This window comes from Podarcis liolepis (genome assembly GCF_965112155.1).
Source record: "Podarcis liolepis genome assembly, chromosome: 1".
Classification (NCBI taxonomy): Eukaryota; Metazoa; Chordata; class Lepidosauria; order Squamata; family Lacertidae; genus Podarcis; species Podarcis liolepis.
Window position 1 is genome coordinate 88,027,099 of NC_139554.1, and position 27,827 is coordinate 88,054,925.

Here is a 27,827-nt window from a genome sequence, read left to right on the forward strand (position 1 = left end):
CCTTCAGAGGAAGTGTAACCCCATCAAGTGCAAGTAACTTCCTCTCCATCTGGTCTAGGATGGATCTAGGCCCACTAACAATGCCTCAGTCTTATCTGGATTGAGCTTCAGTTTGTTGACTCTGTTCTCAGTAAAATTTACTTTAATACCACCCATTGGGCTAGATTCAACTAAACAGCACAAGGCGTTCCAGGGCTTTCTGCCTGCGTGTTCCCACTCCCTCAGTTAGGTCTGCGGAGTTGGGAGAACCCTCAGAACAGCATGTGAGGGAAAGAGGGGGACATTGTTCCACCTGGCAAGCAGAAATGCATGCACTGATAGGAAAACTCATAACAGGAAAATGTTGAATTTCTTCCATTCAGTGGGTTTTCTCTGAGCATGACTTAGATACCACTCCTGGTCTGCAACATAAGTGGAAAACCAAACACTGACAAGCAAATAAAATTAATTTAAAATTGGCTTTCTATTGCTTTATGTCCTACATTAGCACATATATTGCACTCTGTTGACTAAAAATAACATCAGTATCCCTTGTGGAATGTGTTAGCAGGACTGTTTCTAGTTATGGAGAAAATATTGATGCTGGCATATTGATAATCCTATAGAAAATTATGTTTTATTGTTAGTTAAAATTTACATAGCAGCAATGCAGAGCGGGAGTAGAGGAAAAGCCAAGACAGAAACTCAGCCAAGAACAGCGCTACGTTTGGGCAAGTCAGAAGAAAACTTACGCAGTGAGAAGTGAGGGGAAGAATCTGTTCGGGTTCTCTCAGAGCTGCGAGCTCACTGATGTTGATCGGTTTTCATTGGTTTTAACTTTTGAAAAGTTCAAAGAGAGATTACAATATAGTTTGAAACTTAGATGATTCTCTGTGTAAACAAAACCAGAATGGTAGGCATGGATACTGTTGCACGAGAGTGTTATGCAATGTCCGGCAGGTCTGACGTAAAGCAAATCTGTTGAACTGGAAAATGTTAGACAGCTACAAGATACTATTATAGTACTCCAGCAATATGTAAGAAGCAAAAGGCATGCATGCACACACTTATCAGGATCAGTGGAGGACATCATGGCAAAGATGTGTCATTTATGCAGTTTTGAATACATTTTCAGCATTCTGTGTACAGAATAACTCAGGGTTCCCCCTTTGGTTATTCTGCTGCACACTGAGTGCCCTTCTTTGTGCAGTTTAGGAATCTGGCTGAACATTAGCTGACACATGGAAACCAAGCCGACCAAGAGAAAGAGGCGCCTCACAGCCAAATCCTCCCCTCCTTTTTTTTTGCCAAAACAGTGGGGAGGAGAGTAGAAAAACCTGCATGTTGACCAGTTTCAGATCAGACACTCATGTGGGGCATTTCATCTGACCTAAATGAAACAGAATACATGCCGCCTCCTTCCCCTCATGGCAGGCCACTCCGCCTTTTCCCAGCCTCAGGGGAGGGAGCCTTTAATAATGGTCTGTGTAAACTGATGCTCAGGCAGCGAAGAGTTTGGGGAAGAAGCACTGCTGGACGAGAAATCCCACAGAGGAGCCGCGACTCAATGAAAGGCGGCAGCCCCTGAAGGGCAGCAGACAGAGAAAATGTCTCTCCTCGCCAAGGTCTTGAGAAGGGACTGCAGGCAGGTGCTGGAGCCTCGCAGGAGCTGCGTTGGCGGCGTGGCTTTTGTCAGCAGGCTTCACCAGCTGCCCAAACTTTCAGGCAGCCCGTCCCTGGAGGGGCAGAAGGAGGCAGCTGCGAGAGCGGAGGACAAAGACGACGACGACGACGAGGAGATGGGGGCAGCTTCGGACCGTGGAGCCCGGGGGCTCCTCCTCGACGCCTGCCAGCACCCCAGCCACCAGAGAGTGAGGAGCCTGAGGGAAATGCCCGGACCTAAGACCTTCTCCAATCTGGTCGAGTTTTTCTGGAAGGATGGCTTTAGCCGCATTCACGAGATCCAGGTACCATTGAGCGGAAGGGGATCCGTGGCAGGAGACGGTCGACGAAATTGGGCAACAAAAGAGCGAGTAAATCACGGTGGCGGGACAGGAAGATTTCACACGCATTTCTCTCCCCTCGCAGGGCTCCCTTGTCGTCTGATTGTGAAGCAAGGAGGGCAGCTGTGTGTGTGCCCCCCCCCCATTCAGAAAATGAAATCAGTTTTGTGTTATTTCCCCAAGACGTAGCCTTTGCTTTGTTTTCCAGGAGTATATGATGAACCCTTTTGTAAAATATCGGGTTGCAGATACAACCTAGAGAGTTTGTAGGGGTGTGTGTGTCGTTCATATATATATATATATATATATATATATATATAGTCTGATAACTTTACCCACAAGTCAGAAAATAGGTGGCAGAAAATATAACTAGCTGTATTTAAATAGTTTTGAAGTCTGAAGCGTGACTTCTGAGGTGGTTTTTTGTTTGTTTGTGGCAGATGCTCTGAGGGGACTGAAAAGAACGTGAAAAGGAGGTGTTGCGGTCGGAAATGTCTGAGCGCGAGACTTTGGTCAAGGCTTTTATTCCGAACTATTCCCCCCCGGACCGTCTCGCCGTGGCGGGAGACGCGCGTGGCGCAGCCTCGTGCGTCGTATGTGTGTCCGTGAGGTTACCGCTCTCGGCCGCGGTGCTGACGAGGGAGCTCCAGGGTCGCAGGGCTGAAACCCGCACCTTTCTCCTCAGCTCCGGGGAGAGACCATTTTGTCGCCTTCGTTTACACAGGTCCCCGGGGGAGGGGGGGACGTTGAGCATATATGCACGTTATAGATTAGATAGATAGATAGAAAGATAGATAGATATGGTTGACGAGAGAGAAAGGGGGGGGGGGGAGCAGCAGCAGCACGAGCTGCCGGCGAGAAAGTTGCACAAGCGTCCCCTCAGCCGGAGGCGGGCGCTTTGAAACCCTCCCCGTTTCCCGGCGAACTTCCTTCCTTCCTTCCTTCCCTCTCCCTCGCTCCCTATTGAAAGAGAGCGCGAAACGGTGGCGGCTGGAGGAGACGCAGGGAGGCTCCCCGGTGCCCAAATGTGGGCGACGAGGGCTCTTCCTCCCCAGCCAAAAGGCGCCACACGCCTCCGTTCGCCGCCCCATATGCTGGCGGGGAGATGAGCCCCACGTGACGTGGGGTTGAGGAGGGTGGTGGGACCAGCAGTTGTCTGCTTTCCAGCCTGAAAGGGGCGGTGGGGGGGGGGAGGCAGGGTGATTTTGAAGAGAGGCAGCGCTAAGATCCCTTCCCCACCCACCCACCCCTCCCCGCTTCGGGTTGGTGCTTGGCTGCTAATTTGCCCACATCTGGTTCTGTGCTCAGCCCTTCCCCGCCCCCCCCCCGCCGCATAACAGGAGGGTTGCTATGGAGCCAGGAGTGTTTTGACACCACACAAAAACACATTTTGCACCCCCGCCCCGAAGGACTTGGTGCATTTGCCATCCACGCTGTTCCTGGCACTTGACAGCGCTAACGTTTTACATCTGCTTCGCTAAGCCTTTCATCCCAGGGACCGGTTGTTTTGCTCGACATGTGGGACTGCTTTATTTGCCTCGGGAGGTTGGCCTCAGCAGGTTTTAAAATGGATTACTCTCTCTCTCTCTCTCTTGCTACCTTGACCATCAAATACTGCATACTGGGAAGTTTTGTAGTTGTGAGTAACCGCTGAGGGGTCCTTTCATATTCCCTTGCTAATGAAAGATAAGATATGATATATCCTGCTAATATATTTAAGAGGGTATTCTCAGTGGATCTTAGTGCTCACAGGTAAAGGTGGGGGCAAACAGGAGTTAAGAAATGCATCACAACGTTATATTATTATGAATACAGTAATAAATTGTTATTCATTCGTTTCTATATGGATTAATGCCAAAAGAGCATTCTTAGTGGTTTATAAGTATGAAAACCAACTGTGCAATCAATCAAATAGAAATATCCATAATTAAAACACACAATGAAACAATCCAGTTAAAAGAATCCGCAATTAAAATATTCAATTAAAAAACCACAGTAATTAAAATAGGAGACTCTCGAGAGATCAAGGGAATGCTTGTGTAAACAAGCATGTTTCAAAAACCAGTGGAATACCAATACAGGTGGGACCTCCTATATTTAAGTAAGGGATGCATTTCCTAACACTGGTGCCACCAATGAAAAAGCCTGCTTCCTTGTTACCACAAGCTGATCATCATTAGGCTGTGGCAAGACTGCTGGCTGATCTTAATGCAATGGAGAGGATTTTGGTTTTTCAAGCATACTGGTCCAGAGTTGTTCAGGTCTTTATATGCAATTAAGAATACTTCAGAATTGGCTTGGAGGCTAGCTAAGTAGTCAAATGCATTGATTTCAGATTGTAAAACTGACAGATCACAACACATGCTCAGAATATCAGTTCAGTATTTTCTGGATTTAGTTTGCCAGTTCACTTACATCCAAGTTCTAGGCATGTTAGAATCCATGTGGGATCTTATGCAGCTTCTGGATTGGATGAGGAAGAAAGATAAATTGGGATGGCAACAGCATATAGAGATCTCACCAAATCTTGTTGTCTTGCTGCTCAGTTGTACCTTATACACACTGAATAAGGGAAGGAAATGGAAGAAATCTGGAACTGGAAGGCAAGGACCAGAGAGTAAAAGACATATGAAAACTTAGGGAAATGACTTACTGACATCTTCTGGGACTGACTTGCAAAAGGAGATATCATCACTGCTACCACCACCTCCTACATGCTCATATAAAAGGGGCATTTACAATCTGCGTAACCAACCTAGCAAGCTTATCCAAAAGCTTGTGGGATAAATACCTACCAAATTCTAAGTCACATTGCCCATTAATTGTAGACTGAAGGCTGGCTCGTAATTAAACCCCCTTCCCAATTCTCTTCATCTCAATCCCCTCTTCCTCTGGAACCAGTTTTCAAGAGGTGAAAACTGTCAAGAAAGAAACCCCCACGCACTAGCAGAGGTACTGTTCCATGGCAGGAACTTTGGGTCCAAATATCAATCTACCTGCTCAGGAAATTCAACAACAAAACTCATTCTGCAAATGTAATAAGAAGGCAAGGACACATCTAAAATGTTATTCTCCTTCAATGTAGCAGCTAAATCAGCTTGGATACAAACAGTTTTTCTTTCAACACATTTTGCAAATGTAGCACAGCAGATAACCAGGGCTGATTTGTTGTCCCATTAGAGACCTGGATATAACAGGCCCATAGCTACCCAGGAAAGTTCAGCTGATTGACCACTGTCGATACAGTGGTAGTAGATACGGTAAGTAAGATTTTCACATCACCATCACTACCACAAAAGAACACAGGCTCTGGTCTGTGTTTGGTCATCCCTACCTCTTCATTGTCTTAAACTCTACAGAATATTAGGGATCAAACCTGAAGAGACAGGGAGACAATTGGCAACAATGGGGACTCATTTTTTTCTTTTTAAGAAAAGAAACTGCTGGAGGGTCACAACTGGGGAGGGAAGGAATAACCTTCCTGTCCCCTGGCTGTAATTATTTAGATAAAAACAAGAAGCCTAGCTTCTATTACGCATGAAGCATAATGCACAGCCGGACCATGAACTGTGGCATGTAGGATAGTGTGTCTAGGAACAATAGTGTCAACTGCTCATACTATCTGCTTGCTTTAGAAGTTGACTAGTACTTCAGTGGGACAACTTGCAATATTGATTTGAAGGAAATTCCCTGGAGAGCAGTCAAGAAACCGTTTGTAACCATTAGCCTTTATATAGGCAGATTATCCTAACTACTATTACTCTCTCCCAAGAAGGCTGTATTCACTATAAAGCTAATCACCAGGTAAGGATTTATCCATGTTGTTGTAACTACATTTCCCATGTATTGATCTCCAGTGTCCTGTCCAGTACAAATCCAAGGTGCAATTTGTAGTATAAGTAGGTTCTGATCCGTACCAAGAACAGCCCACTCGTGCCATTAAGTCACTAAAGAGGTCTCAGCATGGATATCAAGATTATTTCACAAATACTTAATAAAGAACAGCACCAAATATCACTGAAAGAGGGTCCAGTTTCCAGAAGCATTTTGTTGTTGTTTAGTTGTTTAGTCATGTCCGACTCTTCGTGACCCCATGGGGCACGCCAGGTACTCCTGTCTTCCACTGCCTCCTACAGTTTGGTCAAACTCATGCTGGTAGCTTCGAGAACACTGTCCAACCATCTTGTCCTCTGTTGTCTCCTTCTCCTTGTGCTCTCAATCTTTCCCAACATCAGGGTCTTTTCCAGGAAGTCTTCTCTTCTCATGAGGTGGCCAAAGTATTGGCGCCTCAGCTTCAGGGTCTGTCCTTCCAGTGAGCACTCAGGGCTGATTTCTTTAAGAATGGATCGGTTTGATCTTCTTGCAGTCCATAGGACTCTCAAGAGTCTTCCACAAGCATACTATTGTTATTTGACAATTGTTCCAATTCATCAGCAAGGCCTCAGCACTTGGTATGATTGCTGTATATTACCTTCAAGTTCAGAGGAAGCATGGCTCTGGAAACTAGTGGCTGGTACACCCTCAACTCCTGCCTGTGGGCTTCACAAAGGCATCTGCATGTTAGACTCCTCATATCACCCATGCATTTATTGAAAATATTGACATAAAAGCCACCCTTTCACATTGTTGGTTGCACAATAGAAAGGGGATAGCTAATTAAATAATCAACTCAAACATTTTGTTTCAATTCTACATCCATGTAGGGAAATAAACCATTTACAGTTTATTGGAAGCTACAGGAAGTGGTAGCAAGCAAGTACATGACTCAGTCTGTAATACTGTGTAGCTTTCTTGTTCAAGAGTTTTATGCAAACCACCACACTTATGCAACTCTCTAAAAGAATTAATAAAACTCTGTTAAGAACGTAAGTGAATAGAATAAAAAATAATAATCTGAAACCTTTGAGCAATCACAGCCGCTACTTAAAAGATGCAGTCTGACATGCAGAATGTTCCATGCATCACACCATATGTGAAAGTGGGGGAGGGAGTTGAGTGGTTTTACAATGAAGGTTCTGTTTGTCAGTAACCTGACTCCAACATTAAGCCAGGCCACAACATCTATGCCTAGCTCTGCTTTGGTTAAAGAGAAACATCTTTCATTTAGAAGAGCTATAGCTATGCAATGTGTTCTCTGCATTGTTAAGCAAGAAAGCAGAGAATGAATTTCCCACCCCCCAACAATCTATATATTTGCATGTGAAGTGGTATGTGACATTAGCGGGATGGACGGACATAAATTATAAACAGTGTTTTAATGACTGAACAAAGATTAAATGCTTGTATGACATTGGTGAGCGCAGTGAGCAGGCAATATTTCACAGCACAGCATTTAAACGTCATTGGGATTATTAGGAGGTTTTTAAAAATCATTTGCCAGATTTAGATTTTCTGTTTCGTTTTGGTGAAGAAAGCCCTTATCTGCATCACTACTGAGGCCACAGCAGACTGGATCCCTAAATTCTCATGAGAGCAGAACTCTCACAGAATACTCCAGCTGGCACATGCCGGGTAATGTGATTTTCACTTATTCTGTTCTTTTTCTGCAGCCCTCTGTGCTCTCTGAAAATATGCCTTGGAGGCCTGGGGACCTCCAGGAACAACATGGGGGGGGGGAGGAATGGATGAAAATCACCACCTTTCCCTCTGCCTGCAGAAGTCTTCCTTGGATGAGAGTTCTTTCTATTCATAGAAGGGCAGTTTAAGATCCAAGCCGTAGTTCTTGAATGCTGAGCATAATTTCCAGAAGAATCTCAGAATTCTCAAGCACAACTTTAGTTTTTCTTTCTTTAAATAGATTTTGTTGCTCAGTTTTGAAATAAAGTGGTTCAGTCACAATTTATTAAACAAAGTATAATATTTCATCTTTATGTAATATAATCTGCTAGGGAAGGCACTTTTTAAAATTCTTCATAGTTCAAATGTTTTTCACCAGCTCTTCTTTCATAATTGTCCTCTTATTGTCTCCAGCTGGCAGAGATTCATTGCTATATGAATAAGCCTTCTTCCCTCTAAAATTATATATAATTTTGCAATGTATTTAAAAGATTAAAGCTGCTGTAAGGTGGGGACATTTAAGGGCATGTATTTTTTCCCTTGGCAATCAGTATATAGACCATAAATAGATTTTTCCAAGAAATGGGAAAACCAAAAGTATTGCAGAAGGAAGAACTGAACAAAAATGGAATATTTTGCTTACTAACATGGCTGTTCCTAGAAACAAAAAGCAACCCTCAACCCACTAGTCTGTGATAGTTACCAACCAACTGCTAATGTTTTCTTGGAAAGGAGATTGAAATGGTTGTGGTGGATGAGCTGTAGCCATTCTTGGATGAAGCTATTTTCATCTAATTTCAGTCTAGGTTCAGATCTGGATTTGGGACTGAATTGCCTTTGTTTGTCCTGATGTATGACCTTCATTGGGAGAAGGGGAGTATGCTCTTGCTTCTTCTGCTTGATCTCTTAGCAGCTTTTGATACCATTGGCCACAGTATCCTTCTGGACTGGTTTTGTAGCATGGTGTTGTGGGCACTTGGTAGATCCCATACTGCTTGCAGTGTTGGTTCCAGAGAGTAGCTTTGGAGGAGTGCTGTTTGCGCCTCTGGAATTTGTACTATGAGGTTCTGCAGGGCAATATTATTTCCCAAGGCTGTTTAATATCTGTATGAATGTGTTGGGATTTGGAACAAAGTGTTACCAGTATGCTGAAGACAAATATTTCTATTCCTCTGTTAGATCCGAGTCAGGAGTACAGGCTCTGCACAGAGCTCAGTGCTAGGTGGGTTGAGGGCCAATAAACCTATGGAGAAATTCAATACAGTGCTAAGTGGTGTATGCATGTGGGGAAGGGAGTATATTCTCACAATGGGACTTTCCTCCATCTCTTCTGCCCATGTGCCCCCTAGCATGCTCCCAAACCTGGAGGGAGGTGGGAGTTCCACTGCATGAGCAGACCTCATTCTGAGCACACAACAACTTAGTTGAATCCCTCTTTTAGTTTAAAACCTGGCAGTGTGGAAGCCCTGTGGGTGAGTGGTTTCTGTGTCTGGGAGATAGGTCAGCAACCTGCTCTAGGTGGGGTTGCATTCCCTCTGAAGGAATATCTATATAGTCTCCTGTGTCACCTGAGGAGCATGTGGCCTTGGTGGGTAGGAACGCCTTGTGTCAGCTTTAGTTGATTAGACAGCTATGGCTTTTCCTGGCCTAAGGAAAGCTTGCCTGCTGTGGTCCTGGCACTGGCAACCTGAAGACTGGATTAATGCAATGCACTTAATGTGGGGCTTCCTTTAAGATTAGTCCAGAAACTGCAGCTGGAGCAGAATATTGCAGATAGGTTGTTGACTGGGACAGCCAGTCAGCACCATATAGCACCTGTTCTGAGGGTGCTGTACTGGCTACCAACTTGCTACAGAGATCATTTCAATGTTTTCCTTTTAGCCTTTGAAGCCCTAAACAGTCTGAGACCAGGTTACCTAAGGGACTGTTTCTCTTCATATATATATCTTTGCCTGGAAACAGCACTATTCAGTTCTGTATGCCCCAGATGTGTGCTTAGCATACAATAGAAACTGGGTTTTTACAGTTTCAGCTCCAGCCCTCTGGAATAAGTTACATTTTGAAACACCTAGCATTCTTATATTTAGACAGCCAGTAATGATATTTTTATTTAAGAAGACTTTCATTTACCCTGCCATTTTATGGAATAATAACTGTCTAATTGTATTACTGGCTTTATAGACTTCCATTTACAGTTGTATCTCGGTTCCCAAATACCTCCATTGTCGTACATTTTGGTTCTCAAACACCGATAACTTGGCAGTAAATGCTTCCACTTTTGAACGTTTTTTGGAACCCGAATGTGCAACATGGTTTCTGCTGAGTGCAAGAAGCTCTTGCAAGCAATGGAAAGCCGCACCTCAGTTTTTGCATGTTTCGGAAGCTGAACAGGTTTCTGAAATAGATTCTGTTCAAGAACCGAGGTACCACTGTATAAAGTTCTTAATCTTTCATATTTTATACTTTATCTTCCTTTATTGTACACTGCTTTGTTAAGTTTTTATTATAAAGTAAAATAAATAAAATGTCACTTCAAAACATTAAAAATGTGGGCAAAGTTCCATTTCAGGTTTGTTGGAATTTCTTAACTTTCTGTTCTTGTTCCAATCCTTACACACTGTAAAAAATTATTCAGACACATCTAATGTTGACTATGTCAAACACTTATAATGTTTATAAATATATATTGTTTGCATGCTCTAACAACACATTCTCCTGAACTCTAATAAACACATTTGACCACTGGGGTGGTGGAAAGAGAGCATTTTCATAAGTTTCACAACTGGGCAAAACAGAAAGCACACCTGACCTTTTACTTCAAGTTCTTGAAATTATGTACCATGCCTGAAGCGAACATATTGTTTTTAATTCCCTGGGTCAGAATACAGATTTGTCCATGGCAGAACTTGTAATGTTGCATTATGAAGAGGGAACCATGCCCTGGGGGAATGCCCCTGGGCTCAGATTAAAATCAGATTTTGCTTCAGCTCCTTGAGTTTTGCAACAGCAGCTTTTCAGGTGCCAGGGAATCTGGGAAACCAGGCTATAATGTAGTTCATTACTTCTAACTGCATAGCCATATGAATATATTTTTTTCTTGCTGGTAAGAATGAATAATGTATTCATCTGAAATTTACTTTTCGTTCATAGCAGAAGCACGTTCGGGAATATGGAAAAATTTTCAAGTCTCATTTTGGTCCCAAACTAGTTGTATCCATTGCAGATCGAGACATGGTTGCTCAGGTTCTTCGGGAAGAAGGATCCGCGCCACAACGAGCTGACATGGATTCCTGGCAGGAATACAGGGATCTACGAGGGAGAGCTACAGGACTTATATCTGCGTGAGTGCAATGGTATTTTTGGCATTACGTTGCCAAACAATGTTTATATCTTTGGGTTTCACACAAAAGACACTGATGATACATTTTAAACTGTTTTTGATTAATGCGTTTCTTGAAAGAATGTGCTTGTAGCATGATTATATACCTATGGGGATGAGTGTTGGCAAATGCCTTTAGGGAACCTTCAGAGTAATTATTGATGCAATGTGCTTATTCCAAAGAAAGCCAATCCCTTTATGACTCACAGACATTCTTCTGCTTTTATCACATGATAACATTGCAGCAGCTAAGTGCTTTATGTAGTAAGAACTAGGCTGTACATTAGTAAAGGTTAGCAACATCTTAATGCTACAGTATGGACAAAAATAAATGTATTTCTTTTGTAAGTCTAGAGATGGAATGTTCCATTTCCCCCATAGTAAACGCGTAAGGTGACAATGTTAGTCAAATTTAAAAAAAAAAATTATTGGAATGTTAGTCATTCTCAGAGTAAACCAATAACTTAAGTCCATCAACATCAATGGATCTATTCGGTGTTTGACTAACACAGAATGTCACCCATTTTTAATATGCAGTCAAACCGTTGTATGTTAGGCTTCAATCACCCCACTGTTATATATATTTAAAGTCCACTGAAGTGAAAGGCATTTAATTTGAAATGGCATGGCACAACTGAGAAAGCGAACATGTAATAATTAGACTTAAAGTATAATATCCACTTGTATCACCTTGCTTGCAGCATTTTGCTTGCTTAAACGACTTCTTATGTAAATGGGGCTTATTGATCCTCTCCTTCCCACTGCAGCCACCCACATACCCCAAGGGCACAGTGGAGTGAAGGAGAAGTGTGACCTCCATCAGGTCCACTAGCTTAACATCAGATCTCCCCTCAATATACTTAAGAGTATAAGGAAGCTAGCAGGGACTAGATGCATTTCATGGAAACAGGGGGCAGGAAGCAAACTCTGATCAAATTGGTATGAGTGGTATGGGTCACATTCTTCTCAAAACTTCTAATTAATTTACATGTGAGTTGTTATGACACCCCATTGCCTAGTTTGATATATATTAATAACAAAATTCAGTAGCACTGATCCAGATATATTCCACTATACACAAAGATCTCCGCTGTTCAAACAACAGTGCTAGGCACCTTTTTTGGAGGAGGGGGAAATGGGGAGGCAGCTGGACTTAATTGTATCCTAACTGATCTGATCAGACTGCACAATTTCACATGTGTGAGCACACCTCACCTCTAGGGTGGCCTCTTATGAATCAGAAAAAACTATCAAAACAAGAGGACAAAAGAAGACACAGGTTTGCATATGCTAAAGCACAAACACACATTTAGAAACGAGTCTCAAATGGAAATATATAATCTCAATATAGTAGCGACAGCTGAGACCAGATGAACTGTTTGCCTATTCAGTCTGCTTTTCAAGTGCTAATTGTTGATGGGCAACTTAAAGGGCACTGCTATCTCTTTTTATGGTTATTTATCTTGAAACTAGACTTGGACCAGTTTGTAAAATATGTAATATATAACCAGTAAGGCAATGTGCTATCTGCTTCTTGTTAAATCTAAATGATTGAATAGTCAGCACACAAATATTATTCCTGCAACAACACTTTCAAGAATAGAAACATTTGGTTAAGGCTTTCTAATGAGAGATGCTCTCTTTTTTTACTTATTGACATAAATAATTATTTAGATCATTTTAAACTGTTATTTCTTCCAGAGAAGGGGAACAGTGGCTAAAAATGAGGCGTGTACTAAGGCAAAAAATGGTAAAACCCAAAGATGTTGCCGTTTTCTCAGGAGGAGTTAATGAAGTTGTTGCAGATTTAATTAAGAGAATCCACATTCTCAGAAATCAAGAAGAAGATGGGGAAACAGTGACAAATGTTAACAGCCTTTTTTTCAAGTATTCAATGGAAGGTGAGATTGATCATTCATTCTTAGAAATTAATGGAAGATGTGGCTGTGTAGGTGTTTCATCAACCATTATTGCTTATTATTATTATTAATATTATGATCATCATCAACAACAACAACTGTTCTTGCATTACTCAAGTTGGCAAAAGGAACACACTTATGTTCTACACAAAGGTACAACGTCTCGATAAGCAGTATTCAGCTATTAAGGAGAACAATATAATTGTCTCGCAATACATTCCACAGTACATCACTGGTAGTTGACTTTTTTTGCTTGCAAAGTGCACATGTGGTGTTGGACGGCTGCTCACAGACTGCATGGACATGGACAACAGTGGATGGAGCTGGTGTCATTAATAGGCATACATTGGTCCACATATATGGCTCATCTGTGCTGCAGATGGATAAAGTTGCACTGTACGTTATTCCTCTTCAGTGTAATGTAGTGCATTATTCAGTGTTTGCACCATTACACCATATGCTATGTGTATGTTGCCTTACTCCACAAAAAATGCTGTGTGTAAATCAGGGCTGGATTTAGGTTTCATGAGGCCCTAAGCTACTGAAGGTAATGGGGCCCTTTATATGTCCAGCTGTCCTTTGTCAACAACAAATTATTACTGTTTTAGTGTTGAATATATGCTATATGGTCATTAATGGACCTAATAGGTATCTAAAGCCATTTGCACATAACAAAATAGGTATTTTATCAAAGTAATTGTTGAACTGAAATACAATTAAGAAGAAGTATATTAATAGTGAATTACAATTTTCCTTTAATTTTTTTGGGGGGCCCCAAGAGAGTGGAGCCCTAAGCTATAGCTTGTTTAGCTTATACGTAAATCCGGCACTAGTGTAAATGTACAGACAATATTATAGCCATGCAGCTTAATCCCATGTGTGTTGAGACAATGGGCCTCCCTCCCAGATATGTGCATAGGACTGGGCCATTGGTTTTTGTTGTGGGGGTGTTTGCTAGCTTTCTTTAGTTCTGCACTTTGAATTACTTTGGAAAGGAAAAGAATAAATCCCAAGGTATTTTTATTCTGTAGGAGTGGCAACTGTTCTGTATGAGTGCCGCCTGGGGTGCTTGGAAAACCAGATCCCCCAGAACACTGTGGAATACATTGAAGCTTTGGAGTTGATGTTCAGTAGTTTCAAGACTACCATGTATGCAGGAGCCATTCCCAAATGGCTTCGTCCAATTATTCCAAAACCTTGGAGAGAATTCTGTAGATCATGGGATGGACTCTTCAGATTTAGTAAGTTGTTTTTTTCCCCCAATCATTTTGGTTTCATAAGTTTGCAGTAGTTTGGAGAGCAATGTTTTCCTCTTCCTTAATAAATGTAGCAAGGCATTAGTGCAGTTCAAGGATGTATTCCAGCAAGGCAGAAGCAGCCAGGGAAGGCGTAGAGCAGGACCAGCAAGGGATGGGGCATGAGAAGAGGGTGTGTGCTCTAGGGAGAGTCTGAGGGGCCAGGCAGAGAGACCTAGAGGGCTGCATTTGGACCTTGGGGATGAGGTTCACCACGCCTGCTTTAGGCCATTCATCATCTTCCAAACTATGGTTTGGAGACTTTAGAGGAACATCTCAACTGAGCCTGACTTCTCATTGCACCTTACCTAGAAAGCAAAAAGAAAAGAAAATCTCATATTTCAGCCATGTTAATGGCCATGCCGCTTCCCCTGCTTTGAGTATAATTTGCTGTATAACAGAATTTATGTGGGGCTGTAGTTATGTGCTTTGCCCAGCAGATCACTTTGTTTAGCAGAGCTAGAACAGTTTTCTAGCAAGCAATGTGCAATGAGCTTACAAAAAAAAAAACAGCACACAACTCTAAACCTGTTATGAAAGCCCTGTGTTGTTTGCTGTCACCAAATGACAAATGAGAAATAACAGTTTGAGAAATGAAATCTCACTGATTAACAAATGCATTCCCCCTTCTTCTTTCTTCATCGCAAAGGTCAAATTCATGTCGACAATAAATTACGTGATATAAAGTCCCTTTTGGACCAGGGGAAAGAGGTAGATGGTGGACTTCTCACAACTCTGCTTAATAGTAAAGAACTTACAGTGGAAGAAATCTATGCCAATATGACTGAGATGCTTTTGGCAGGAGTTGATACAGTAGGTTTACTGCTATGACTGTTGCTATTACATTATCAATATGATTGCTGTTATTGTTGTTCAGTGGACATTTCCTAAATTCCTTATGAGAGAGCGAGGCAGGGGGAGAAAGAGAATCAGGACTGTTTTAGTTTCTCCCTTTCTGAGTTTCAATCCAGAGTGACAATGGGATCAGGACTCACATTAACACTTCCAATGTGTTGCCTAAGCCTAACGGCTCACCTTGGCTCAAAGCAGGGCTGGCCCTGTCTGGTCAATTTATCTCAAGACAGAATATCCCTAAACCTGCAAGATACAACCTCCTTTTAGGCATATTAAATTGAATTAATTTGGTTCGATTTGTAACAATTTGGAAAATCAATAAAAATAATTGGCAAAAAGCAAACCTGCTTTTAGGCAACCAAGGAGAAATAAATATGGAGTTATTTTCCTTCCTATAGAATACAGTATAAACAGCATTTCATGTTTTGATTGTTGCAGCAGCAAATGATGTAGTGGGGCTGCACCACCTACCTGACCTCCGCTTGGCTGAGTCACTGCAACATGTTGGAACGGAGAGAAGGAGGGGTGTGGTGGTGGCGAGGTCAATCCAGTGCTCCCTCCCGCTGGTGGATTTGCACTGTGTTGTCATAATTGCCACTGTGCCCCTCCCCTTCTCCATCCCGGTATGTTGGAGTGACTCAGCCAGATGGGAGGTCAGGTGGGTGGTGCAGTCCCACCATGTCACCCGCTGTTGCATTGTTCTCTAATATCAGACTTACCTCAGACACATAAATAAATTTTATAAATCTGTAAAGCTATAGCTGAGGTCTGAGGAGCAGCAAACTAGTCTTCTTCTGCCTACATATATGTAAAACAAATACCATTATCAGAATTTCTCTAAGAAAGATGGCAAGGCAAAAGTGAGTGTGTTGTTAAGTAATAAGAGTTACAATGGTATTTCATGCCATCAGGCAAGGACAGGGCCAACCCAAGAAGAAGAAGAAGAGTTTGGATTTGATATCCCGCCTTTCACTCCCTTTAAGGAGTCTTAAAGCGGCTCACAATCTCCTTTCCCTTCCTCCCCCACAACAAACACTCTGTGAGGTGAGTGGGGCTGAGAGACTTCAGAGAAGTGTGACTGGCCCAAGGTAACCCAGCAGCTGCATGTGGAGGAGCGGAGACGCGAACCCGGTTCCCCAGATTACGAGACTACCGCTCTTAACCACTACACCACACTGGCTCTCAACCCAAGGCATTTGGCTGCCTTAAGCAAAGGGCGAGAACTTTCATCCTCTCATTCCCATTCCATGTAGAAAAGCTCAGCAGGCGATTGAATCTTATTTCAACATCCTCCACTGCATCTTAAGGGCAGTGACTTTAGTGGGTGCAGGATTCCCTGCCCTTCAGTATTTGCTACCTGAGGCAGCTGCCTTACTCTGTCTCATGGTAGGGCCGGCCCTTGGTAAGGGTGAGCTGATGTTATTTTACCTTATGTTACAGATTTGAATTATAATACTCTCCCCAGCAAAATCTATGGAAGCATGATTAAGATATTATTTAACATAAATAATTTGCTTTAATTAAAACTAATTCCACACCTGAATTTAGTAGGTTCTGATTTTAAGCCTGAAGGGCGGGGACATTAACTTGAGGACCTTAGAATAAAACAAAGTGTGTCAAATATATATGTTCTATACATGCATTTCGACTTTTAGTTTTGAAGCAAGCTCTTTTATAGAACCTGAATTGGCAATGTTTTGTGCTATCAGAGCATATCTCCCTCTGTAGCTGGTAATAACCAGATTATCATGATTCTGTACTATATGAAGGGAAGTGTCTAAGCCCTGGTCCCTCAGTGCTATGATTTAAAATATAAAAGCAGCAGGCACAAAAAGGGGTTATTAAAGACTTTGAATAGAATAGGGCAGCTGTTACTGGGCTTCAAAGCACTTCAGTTATTTTAGCACGGTGCCAGTTTTGAAGAGGATGTGAAGGAGCTGGGAACCTGAGAGGAGACACTGTTTAGCTCACAGCAATTTCTTATGTAGTTAGGCACGGCTCCCAGCCTCTACTGAGAGAGGCTGTCCAGAGCTTTTTAGAAAAACGATAATGCAGAACATAATGAAAATAATGAAATGAGGGACTGGAGGCAGCGTAGCACAAAATTGGAATGAGTGGAGTAACTGCTGTTTGCCCCTCCTCATGGTTACCATGGGAAGTCAGTAACTTCTGAGTTAAAGTACATAGGATTGTGCTCTTTGGGTAAGAGCTTTATAAAAATTAGCTGTTGTTATGAAGAACAACAATAATAATCATATCTGTGTTTTGTTCAGGTTATAATAAACCATTGGTTGAAAATGAAAAATGCTACTGCTTAGCAAATGTTACTGAATGTTTTCCCTCCCATTGGTACTGTCTCTTCCCTGCCCTAGACTTCATTCACTTTATCCTGGGCGACGTACCTTTTAGCAAAGCACCCGGAAGTGCAGCACTCTGTCTATAAAGAGATAGTCAATAACTTGGGGAAAGATAAAATCCCTGATGCACATGACGTCCCCAACTTACCAATGATCAGAGCCCTTCTCAAAGAAACCTTGAGGTAAGTGCAGAAAAACTAAGTTGACCATTAAACGTTTTTGTTCCTTTCTTGTTTTGTGTCTTTGCTTTAGCTAAATTGCAATTGTGCTTTTTAACCCCCCCCTTCATTATTTGTATTAGGGTATGTCACACTATTCTCTGTAGTTTTAAATAGTGATTTATGGTTGCATCTCAATGCACATTTACAAAAGCAAGCAACGTTGAATTCAATTGGACATTTTTGCTGACTAAGCAGACTTTGAATTGGGCTGTAGGTTCCCTACATTGCAGAGAAGCTTCTCTGAGTTCCTTTTGAGTTAAATATTCAGAGTACTGTGCCAGTAGGTTCAAAAACTTGCTCCACCTGCAGCTTCACAAAGTTGCCATAGTTCTTTAAACAAAGTGATTTTTTTTACATAATGTGCTCTTATTTCAAGAGAGTCTGTTTGCATACTCCTCTCCCATTCCCTATCATATGCAACGAGAGAAGATTGGGAACTTCTACTTTATCTTTTCAACTAACCACTGTCCCCCTTATGTCTGAATGCAGGAAACTGTGGTATGTTCTTAGTGTGGTTAGTTAAAACAAACCAGTTTTAAACTGTGGCATTATATCCTAGTTTGCTAACCAATCACACTTAGAAAAAAACCATGGTTTCCCAAAATTCAGATGTAATGGAAACCTTGGCTTTCTGTTTCTTGTGCATGGAGAGAAAACATATGAGCCTGAGGCTTATGCAGGCTCATTATTGCAACAGGAAACCATGGGTTCCTACTTCACCTGAATAAAATCTAGTCAGCTGCCTCAATGAAGATTACAAGGAAGGCATGGTGGAGAAAGACACTATTTTAGTTAGTAAAGATAGTTGGTTGTAGACTGTCTTTGAAGATAGACTTTCCCTTTTAACTTGTATGGCTAATAGTTATTGATAGACTATTCTCAATGAAGTTGGATAATTCTTTTTGAAAGACAGTTTATGCTAGTAACCAGCATAGGATCAAGTGGCAATAGTGGACAAGTACAATACAAAACTAACAAACAAGCATTTCTTAATTTGATATGTTTTGCATGAGATGGAACTCCTCTCATGTTTATCTGATCAGTTTGTGGTTTGTAAACAGAACAAAACAAAACAATTTTGTAAACTTCTTGCATATCTTCTCTAACGGCACAATCAGATGCACATTTACTTAGAAGTAAGTTCTATGGTGTTCAGTAGAGATTACTCCCTAGTAGGTGTGTTTAGGATTATAGCTGCAGTTATAATAGCAATAATACTCTATCTCCTTCAGTATTTTAGGCTGCCATCCTATGCATTAACCCCACTGAATATAGTGAGATTTACTTCTGAGTAAACATGTATAATTTTATATTGCAAATTGCTCTTTTCTATGTTTTCTCCAGCTTGACATTACTCTTACTGAGATGGGGTGAGACGACTGCATCATGGATTTAAAAAATGGCATTATGATACTTCCATTTAAGTGTAGCCCCTTTTCTAATATTGAGTTTATCTTCTTCATTGCTGTAGGACTATGAGTTTTCTATGATACACCCAAGATCCTGTATGGTTTTAGCCAATCTAGATTCTATATATGAAACTAGGAACGTTTATCATTTTACTTCCATTGAATTTCATCTGTCAGTCTGTTACCCAATCACTCAGTTTGTTATAGTAGTAGTTGCTGCTGCTGTTGCTGCTGTCGTTGTTGTTAGTATTAGTAGTGGTTTATTACATTTACTTGGTGCTTACTACAAATTTATGTACAATTATAAAAACAATATATTACAAAATTTCAAATACATAAAAAGAACACTAATTAACTAAAAGCAACTGCCCATCCCCCTCTTTACTACTTTTTATCAGCCATGAAGGGCATGGGTTAAGAGCACATGTGACTGTCCACACCAATCCACACACCTTGTTCATGTCCTCGAGCCATACCAACTGAAGCTCATCGGAAAAAACAGAACCAGATAATGTTCTAAATATCTCTTGAGATTCACCTGCTATAATAGCGAAGTCAATGTCTTCATGGATGCAGGCAACTCTATTCTCAAAATGATTTGCAAACAAGTTATAATGAGCCACCATCGGTTCCACCAACTTTTTAGAGTCAGAATATAAAATGTCCTGCAGTATGGGAAAGTTCTACTGGATATAATAGTGCTGACTTCATTGCCACTGAGTAGGCTTAATAATGAGCCCTTATTTGGGTTCTAGTTTGGCTACATTCATCTGGAGGTTTCCTCTGTTTGTGTTCAAGATGTCCCAGCTTATATCATTGTCCTAAGCTCTGGTGTATACCAAGGAGTCAGGCTGTATGAAGTGGGAGAGGACATTGGGGTGTGTGTGATTGTGCCAATAGCCTGGGTCACCTGTTTATTTCACAGATCAAGGAGGACATGACAGGGAGCACCAATCATATCAGCCAAAAAATCTCCCAGAGCTGTCTGGAAATTAGTTGCATACATCGGCCTCCAATAAGTTATAATAGTTCCCCTGCTTTTGCAGAGATAAAAAGCTGCTGAAAACCAAAATCTCAGCAGGAAGTGATCTGAGCATGACAAGAAACTGATTTTTACAATCCCTCATTTTCAAATCATCCTCTTTCTGGCCAGTCAGGAAGACCAGATCCAGAATGTGGCCTTGCTAAAGGCATGGGTCCAATGACATGCCACACATAAGTTTAGATCTCTTCACGATCTTTTTAAGATTTTGCCATCCTAAATAAATTGGTACTTTCTTTGACCTTGGCTGCCTCACTGTTCAATTTGTTAAGAGGCATCAGTCTTGAAGCAGACTCCCTGTTTACTTGGCTACATTGTAAAAAAAAGAAGAAGAAGTTTATTCTTACCTTGTACTTCCAACAATTTAGTTAGTATTGGGGCCCTGTTCTATTATCCAATTAATACTATTTTTAAAAATATAGGGGCCATTGTTGAAGGCCTTTGTCAAAACCTTGTTAAAAATCCAAATACGCAGTGTTTACTCACTGAATTCCTCCTATCTTCCCATTTGTGGGCACCTTCAAATAATTCTAAAGAAATATAACATTACAGGCACTGAATATCTAATTGACACTTGTTTGTAGGTTATATCCAGTGTTACCAGGAAACGGTAGAGTAACCCAGAAAGATATGATTGTTGGAGGATACTTGATACCTAAAGGGGTGAGTTGTACAATGGCTTTGTGAAAGGAGTGGGAAAGGATGAAATCACAGATTTACTCTGGATACGTGAAACTGCCTTTGCTAGGAAATGAGCTATTATGTGAAAGTCTGGTTTAATTTTAGGCATGTTCAGAGATGTTATTCAGGATCCCAAGCTCCTTTTCTTTTGCTTTGGGACCCAGATTTCCTTTGTTAAAAAAACTTCTAAAAAACAGAACAAAATTCATTTGCTTATTGGACATCTGGGCACAGCCATACACCATCTTGAATTTTCAGAGCCATTTATACACATGAATTAGTACATGCAAATTTGTGTTGTGAGCATGTGCAGCAGGTGCTTAAAGCGCCTAGGAACACCCCTGGCCATGTGAAGTCATTAGCTTAAAACATAGGTGCCATTTTTTAAAGAAACATTCTAAAATTATACTGTATGGTATTTTCAACCTATTTGAGTGTAGGAACTGGTAACTTGAAATTGTACTTTTTGTATAATTACATGTTATTCTGCTCTCCACCGATAAAAAGTTGGGTAAAACACTAACCCGAAGAATGGGAACAGGAGTTAGCTGGTAGAGGTCTTTTACCTTGTGGGTAATATGTATCAGGGGACATGGTACATGAGATGAGCTGCTTCAGTATTCCCCTTTGCCATGCTGTTGAATGGAGAAATTACTGGACATAAGGAGAAGACTGGTGAACCATTCATTCTGACCACCCTTGGCCCGCTTTCTTCCACAGTGCTGGTTGCTTTCATCCCCTGCCCCTGAATGGTATGCCAAAAGCAGGGTAAAGGTAAAGGACCCCTGACAGTTAAGTCCAGTCGCAGACGACTCTGGGGTTGTGGCGCTCATATCGCTTTACTGGCCAAGGGAGCCGGTGTTAATCCGCTTCCGCAGACAGTTTTTCCAGGTCATGTGGCCAGCATGACTAAGCCGCTTTTGGTGAAGCCAGAGCAGTGCACGGAAACACCGTTTACCTTCCTGCCAGAGTGGTACCTATTTATCTACTTGCACTTTGATGTGCTTTCAAACTGATAGGTTGGCAGGAGCAGGGACCGAGCAACGGGAGCTCACCCCGCCACGGGGATTCGAACCGCTGATCTTCCGATCGGCAAGTCCTAGGCTCAGTGGTTTAGACCACAGTGCCACCCGCATCCCAAAAGCAGGGTAGTGGTCTTTTAAAATGGATTTTGCCTTGAAGCTGCATTTCAGGCATGCATCCAACAACCCTCCCAATAAAAGTAATTGATTATGCTGATACAACTAACTGAATCACCAAACACCTGATTTTCTTTTATGTGAGAGGATGTCAAATTTAGTATGGTGTGCTCCTTGAAGGGAACCACCTAGCTGAGATTGCTTGGAGACACACACATAGTTGCTTTGAGACACGCTCATAAAGCACACTAGTTACTTAAGGTAGACCTAATGAGCCACCCTTTTTTTTCCTAGGAGGAAGAATCTAGAGAGCATGGCAGCTTTTTGTGAAGTTAAAGAAGTATAGGTTTTAGTACAAATTTTTTATAAATGGGTCAGTTCTGTTTTGTCTGATTTAGGCTGAAATCCTATACAGATCGGGCATCCAGTTTTATTGAACTTGGTGAGACTCACTTCTGAGTACATGTATATAGGATTGCACTCTTAGCATCTTAGCTTGTCCAATTTTTTAAAAACTTTTTAAGCAATTGTGTTGATCCTTGTGAATAATCTGAATTCATATTAAATGGCATAAAATGTATATTTAGGAAACTATAAGTAGTTCATTAACAGGCATTTGGGAAATTATATATAAATATATGTTCATTTGTTTCATTAGACCCAGCTGGCACTCTGTCATTATGCTACATCATATCAGGAAGAGAATTTCCCATTAGCAAATGAGTTCCAGCCTGAGCGCTGGCTAAGGAAAAGCAATATGGACAGAGTGGATAATTTTGGTTCCATCCCCTTTGGTTATGGTATACGTAGTTGTATAGGAAAAAGAATTGCTGAACTTGAAATTCACCTTGCACTAATACAGGTAAGCAGGCTACTAAAGCACATCTCCTTCCTATATAAAATGTTTAAAATATGTGTGATTTTGTATTTCAGAAATGCAGATTAATTCCCTGAACCAGCAATAACTTTCTTTTCAGTGTGACTGCTCACATGTTTAAAGTTTAGCATATGTACAGTCATACCTCGTGTTACGTCCGCTTCATGTTACATTCTTTCAGGTTACGTCCCGCGGCGACCTGGAAGTACCGGAAGGGTTACTTCCGGGTTTCGCCATTCGCACATGCACAGAAGCGCAAAATGACATCATGCACATGTGCAGAAAAGGCGAATCGCAACCTGTGCATGCGCAAACGTGCCAATGTGGGTTGTGCTCTTTTCATGTTGTGAACGGGCCTCCGGAACGGATCCTGTTCGCAACCAGAGGTACCACTGTATATATTTTTGCAAGGATTGGGGTCTATAAATGCAATGGCAATAAGTGACTTAGTTTGCAATCCTGTACCCTTTTACATGGGAGCAAGCCCCATCAAACTTAATAGGATTTACTTCTGAGTAGACACATAGTGGTTCACACTGTTAGACCCAATCCTCAAACTGCTCCACTGGTGCAAGTCACGTGGGCCATTTGGCTGTAAGTGCCAGTATTGTTGAACTCAAAGTAAAAAAGGCTATAGATTTATGGTCCTAAGAGTGATCTGTAATAGCAAATAAGCTAGCTTTCCCAATTCTTAATTTGAATTATATAATGAAATCATTCACTTATATAATTTCTGATATTGTCCTTCCGCTAAGGCAGGGGTAAGGAACATGATCTAACTAGCAAACCAGATCCTGGCTGTCTCAACCCCATGTCGGTCATTTTGACAGGTTGACAGGACCTTCAGACATAAAACAGAACAAAAAATATTTTGTGGGTGTGTCTCAAACTGCACCCACAGAAGAAGATCCTTTGCATGAATAGCTTCAATTCAAGATAGTCATGCAAATATATTTGGCTATATACCAAGCCCCATTTTGGGACTTGCTGTAAGTGTCAATCAATTGATCAGCACTTATAGGAAGCTCAGGTTATTATTATTTTTATTGCAAAACTATCCCACCTTTTTTGGATCGGCATCAGCTGTGCCATGGATTTCCCTACCGTGCACTCCATACTGCAGCTGATCTCAGCAGTCTTCCCATAAGTGCCAATCAGCTGTTTGGGGCCTATAGCAAGCTGGCTTTGGGCAGATAGTGGTTGTGCTACGAGTTCCCCCATAGCACAATCTTACAGTCCACTCCTGCAGTTGCTTATTGAGAAATAAACCACACTCTGCTTAGTGGGACTTACTGCTAGTGTGCGTACTAATGAAGCCTTGAAATAAATCCGAAGCATGTTTACTCAGAAGTAAGCCCTGCTCAGTTCCATGGCATTTGCTCTCAGGCACACACAGGACTGCAGCCTTAGTTCAGTCTTTGGACCTTCCAAAAACAACTGTTCAGTGAGTGTTTATGGAAAACTCTTCCACTCTGTCCTGGCACACAAGGCTCTGCAGACTAAAGCAAAGGGCCTAATACTTGGGCCCTTTCAGTAGCAGCTTATTTTCATCACCAGTGATTAATAGCTGAAAAGGGCTTCTAGGGGTGAAAGCTGCTCAGAAGGCACACCATCTGATCCAGTTACTCTGAAAAAGTCTCACTGGAGTAGTGTACCCCAGAACTGCCAGTGCTCCACTTCAAGTTCCTTCAGTGGACACCACGTGGGGTCTCTGTAGTGCCCTAGGATATTCTACCTGGATCAATGGCTCACCCCTCTGGTAGTTTGAGAGTTCGAGTCGCCAATCAAACTGATTAGCAGTAGTTTCAAAGGAGAGACCGTACTTACACAACTCATAATTAAATTGCTGAACTTACTGCTACAAGATGTGGTGATGATGACCATTGGATGAGAGAGCTTTTTACAAAATAGGTATTCACAGAGAACAGCTGTTAGCCATAACAGGTAAATGGAAGCGCATGTTAAAGGGCAATGAATGCCAGTTGCTAGGGGATGAACAGTTTGAGATGGCTGCTTCACAAAAGCACTTCTCTAGCCACTGTTGGGAATCAACAAGGCTCTTTCCTCTACAGTGGTACCTCGGGTTAAGAACTTAATTCATTTTGGAGGTCTGTTCTTAACCTGAAACTGTTCTTAACCTGAGGTACCACTTTAGCTAATGGGGCCTCCCGCTGCCACTGCACGATTTCTGTTCTCATCCTGAAGCAAAGTTCTTAACCCGAGGTACTATTTCTGGGTTAGCGGAGTCTGTAACCTGAAGCGTCTGTAACCTGAAGCATCTGTAACCCGAGGTACCACTGGATTCTGGATTCTGCCACAATGTAGGCTGTTAGGACTATCAATATTCTTGTTGCCTTTGTCATATCCACTTTTTATTAATTCTAGTGTTCTGTTTTTTTATCCTTGAAGCTGCTTCAAAATTTTGAAATAAAAATTTCTCCAAAAACTAAACCAGCTTATGCCAAAACCCATGGACTATTGACTCCTGCAAACTCCATCAATGTGAAATTTGCTGACAGGAAATGGTAGTAGGACCTTTAGGAGACTCCTCGGCCTGACCTCTGACTGAAAGCTGCATGATGGGATTCCTGTAATCAAGCTTTATATGCCTCCCTAGAGGTTTCTCTTTTTCCTGCTAAACAATTATACATGTTCATGCAGAACATTCTGTAAGTCCAAATTAGAACCATTCCTCTTTATGCTGAGAGTTATGGTAAAGGCAGCAGTTGTACCAGTAAAGAACTGAGACATCCTCTGCAAAATTCTAGTAAATGATAGCCAAAGTAGTAATCACTTTGTCACCTCTTCCAGCTGGGTTCCCATGGTTAGCTGATTGCCTGTGATAAAAGGCAATTATGAGATAACTGGTAACAGATTTGCATCCTCAGGATATCTGCAATTATCACTTGCATAAAATATAAACTCATTCTTAAAGATAAGTGTGACTGACTGCAGGATAAACACTGGTTAGTAATGTTTGTTTGCTCTCTTCGTGTCTCCCACTTTGACTTTGGTTAACTTTTTGATAGTTTTTGTGCATTAACTATAATGTACTAAAAACCTAGTATAATATTTTGAAATATTGAGACATTTTAAAGAAAATTATGAAACTTATAGGTTGTCTAGATTACAATGTTTGATTTTTATTTCAAAAAAGCTTTTTAGAATAATATACAAAAGGGATATAAAGTTTATGTAAATTTAAGCCAACAAGTCACATAAATGGTTAAAGAATAAATTTTTATATTTGTCATTTTTTAAAATTTATAGTTATTACAAATATAGCTTTCATTTTGAATAAAAGCTTTACTTTAGTATCTTGACATTTTTGTGTGTGTGTAATTGCACATTCTATATCCTGCTTTTACATAAAACTTTATTATTTGTGTGGGCTACTGCCCTCTCTAGGACAGATAGATAAATGACATGGTGTTTATGTACTTGAAAAATGTGCACTTTGTAGTTGCTCATATAAGCAATTTGTATAGCTAGTGGCAACCAGACAAGTTTATGTTTGAAACTTTTGCCTGTTACAGGATGGGAGGACAGCAATCTGACTGTTATGCAGAAAGCATTATTAAAGCAATTACTGTGTAGTGAAACCATTTTATACCTGCAGCTAAATGGTTACTAGTAAGATTGAATAAGGATATGTACAAAATGGGTGAAGGTTATTCACTTTGAAACATTTACATTAGATATTTCAAGCCAGCTGTTACTACCTTGACATTTACTTATCTCAGCTTCACATTAATTTTCCAAATGTGTATCTGTCCAACTTTCTTGTGAAGCCCTCTCTCCATCTCTGGAGAAGTTCAACAGAGAATCAAAACTTGTGCGCTCTCAATATTTAGGCTTGCTTTTGGGAAACTCTGAGAACTTGGTTATATGGGGATCAAATGACTGGTTCTCAGTTTGATTTCTTTATGGCACTGTAATTTGGACTGTTGCATTAGCTGTTATCAAAAGTCATAATATGTTTTTATGATCTTTTGTAAGTTAACTTTTCATATGATATAAAAATAAAGAGAAACATTTTAATAGTTTTCTATCATTAATAAATACGTTTAGTTACTTTGATCATTCTCCCTATTTGTCCCTTAGCCATAATAAAGTAATTATATAACAGCCCTGGATTTTGTCTGAAATTGTTACAATTGTCAGCACCTTTAAAAACAAAAGACATCATAGGGCTATTCTGCCTTATGCCAGCAATCCAAACACATTTATTGCAGCATGAGCTTTGTTGCCTACAGTCTATACAGTCTACTTCATCAGCTCTTCATAATAAATAAATCCCTCATGTGAACCTGCCTGGGCTCTGAGATCTTCTCTAGGTCCTGCCTCCCTCAGAGGCATGCTTGGTGGGGACTCCAGAGAGGGCCTTCTTGGTGGTGGCTGCTCCCACACTTTGTAACTTCTTTCCTAGAGAAGTTAAACTGGCTCCCTCCTCCTTCTGTTCTTCCACCAGCAGCTGAAGACCTTTCTATTCCAACAGGCTTTTGAGAACTGTTATTGTCTGTGGTTTTAAATGGGTCTTCTAATATTATTTGAATTTTATGGTGTCTAATTACATTTTAATAATAAACATTTCTGTATTTTTAGCTTGTTCTAGTTTATTTGTGTAAGGCACCATGAACCCTGGACTGGGGAAAAGGCATGGTAATAGTAGTAGTAGTAGTAGTAGTAGCTGAGGCTCCAATACTTTGACCTCCTCATGAGAAGAGAAGACTCCCTGGAAAAGACCTTGATGTTGGGAAAGATTGAGGGCACAAGGAGAAGGGGATGACAGAGGACAAGATGGTTGGACAGTGTTCTCGAAGCTACCAGCATGAGTTTGACCAAACTGGGGGAGGCAGTGGAAGACAGGAGTGCTTGGCGTGCTCTGGTTCATGGGGTCACGAAGAGTCAGACATGACTAAACAACTAAACAAGTAGTAGTAGTAGTAGTAGTAGTAGTAGTAGTAGTCTTTAAGGTGCAAGAAGACTTTTTGTTTATGCTGCAACAAGCTGACATTTTCCCCCGCCCCCAGATTTGCTTTTACTTTCTTACTGACCTAAAGCACACTTGTTCAGGTATTAGTCAAGAGACAAATGTGAGAGTCCTCAAAAGAA

General features: G+C 41.2%; 1 protein-coding gene across 3 annotated transcripts; it reads left to right on the forward strand.

Annotated features, from left to right (window-relative positions):
- The first annotated feature begins 1,005 nt into the window (after positions 1-1,005).
- On the forward strand, positions 1,006-26,837 carry CYP27C1 (cytochrome P450 family 27 subfamily C member 1). Of its 3 annotated transcripts, none has more exons than XM_083490236.1 (9): positions 1,006-1,946; positions 10,689-10,879; positions 12,619-12,818; positions 13,868-14,077; positions 14,781-14,944; positions 17,359-17,525; positions 20,600-20,678; positions 22,494-22,697; positions 25,122-26,837. In XM_083490236.1, the coding sequence occupies exons 1-9, from the start codon at positions 1,587-1,589 to the stop codon at positions 25,239-25,241; spliced, it is 1,695 nt and encodes a 564-aa protein (XP_083346362.1). In that variant the 5' UTR covers positions 1,006-1,586; the 3' UTR covers positions 25,242-26,837. The 3 variants fall into 3 exon arrangements, with proteins under 3 accessions (XP_083346362.1, XP_083346364.1, XP_083346363.1); XM_083490238.1 differs by having other exon boundaries at positions 1,028-1,946; positions 10,762-10,879; XM_083490237.1 differs by having other exon boundaries at positions 1,046-1,946; positions 10,692-10,879.
- The last annotated feature ends 990 nt before the right edge of the window (positions 26,838-27,827 follow it).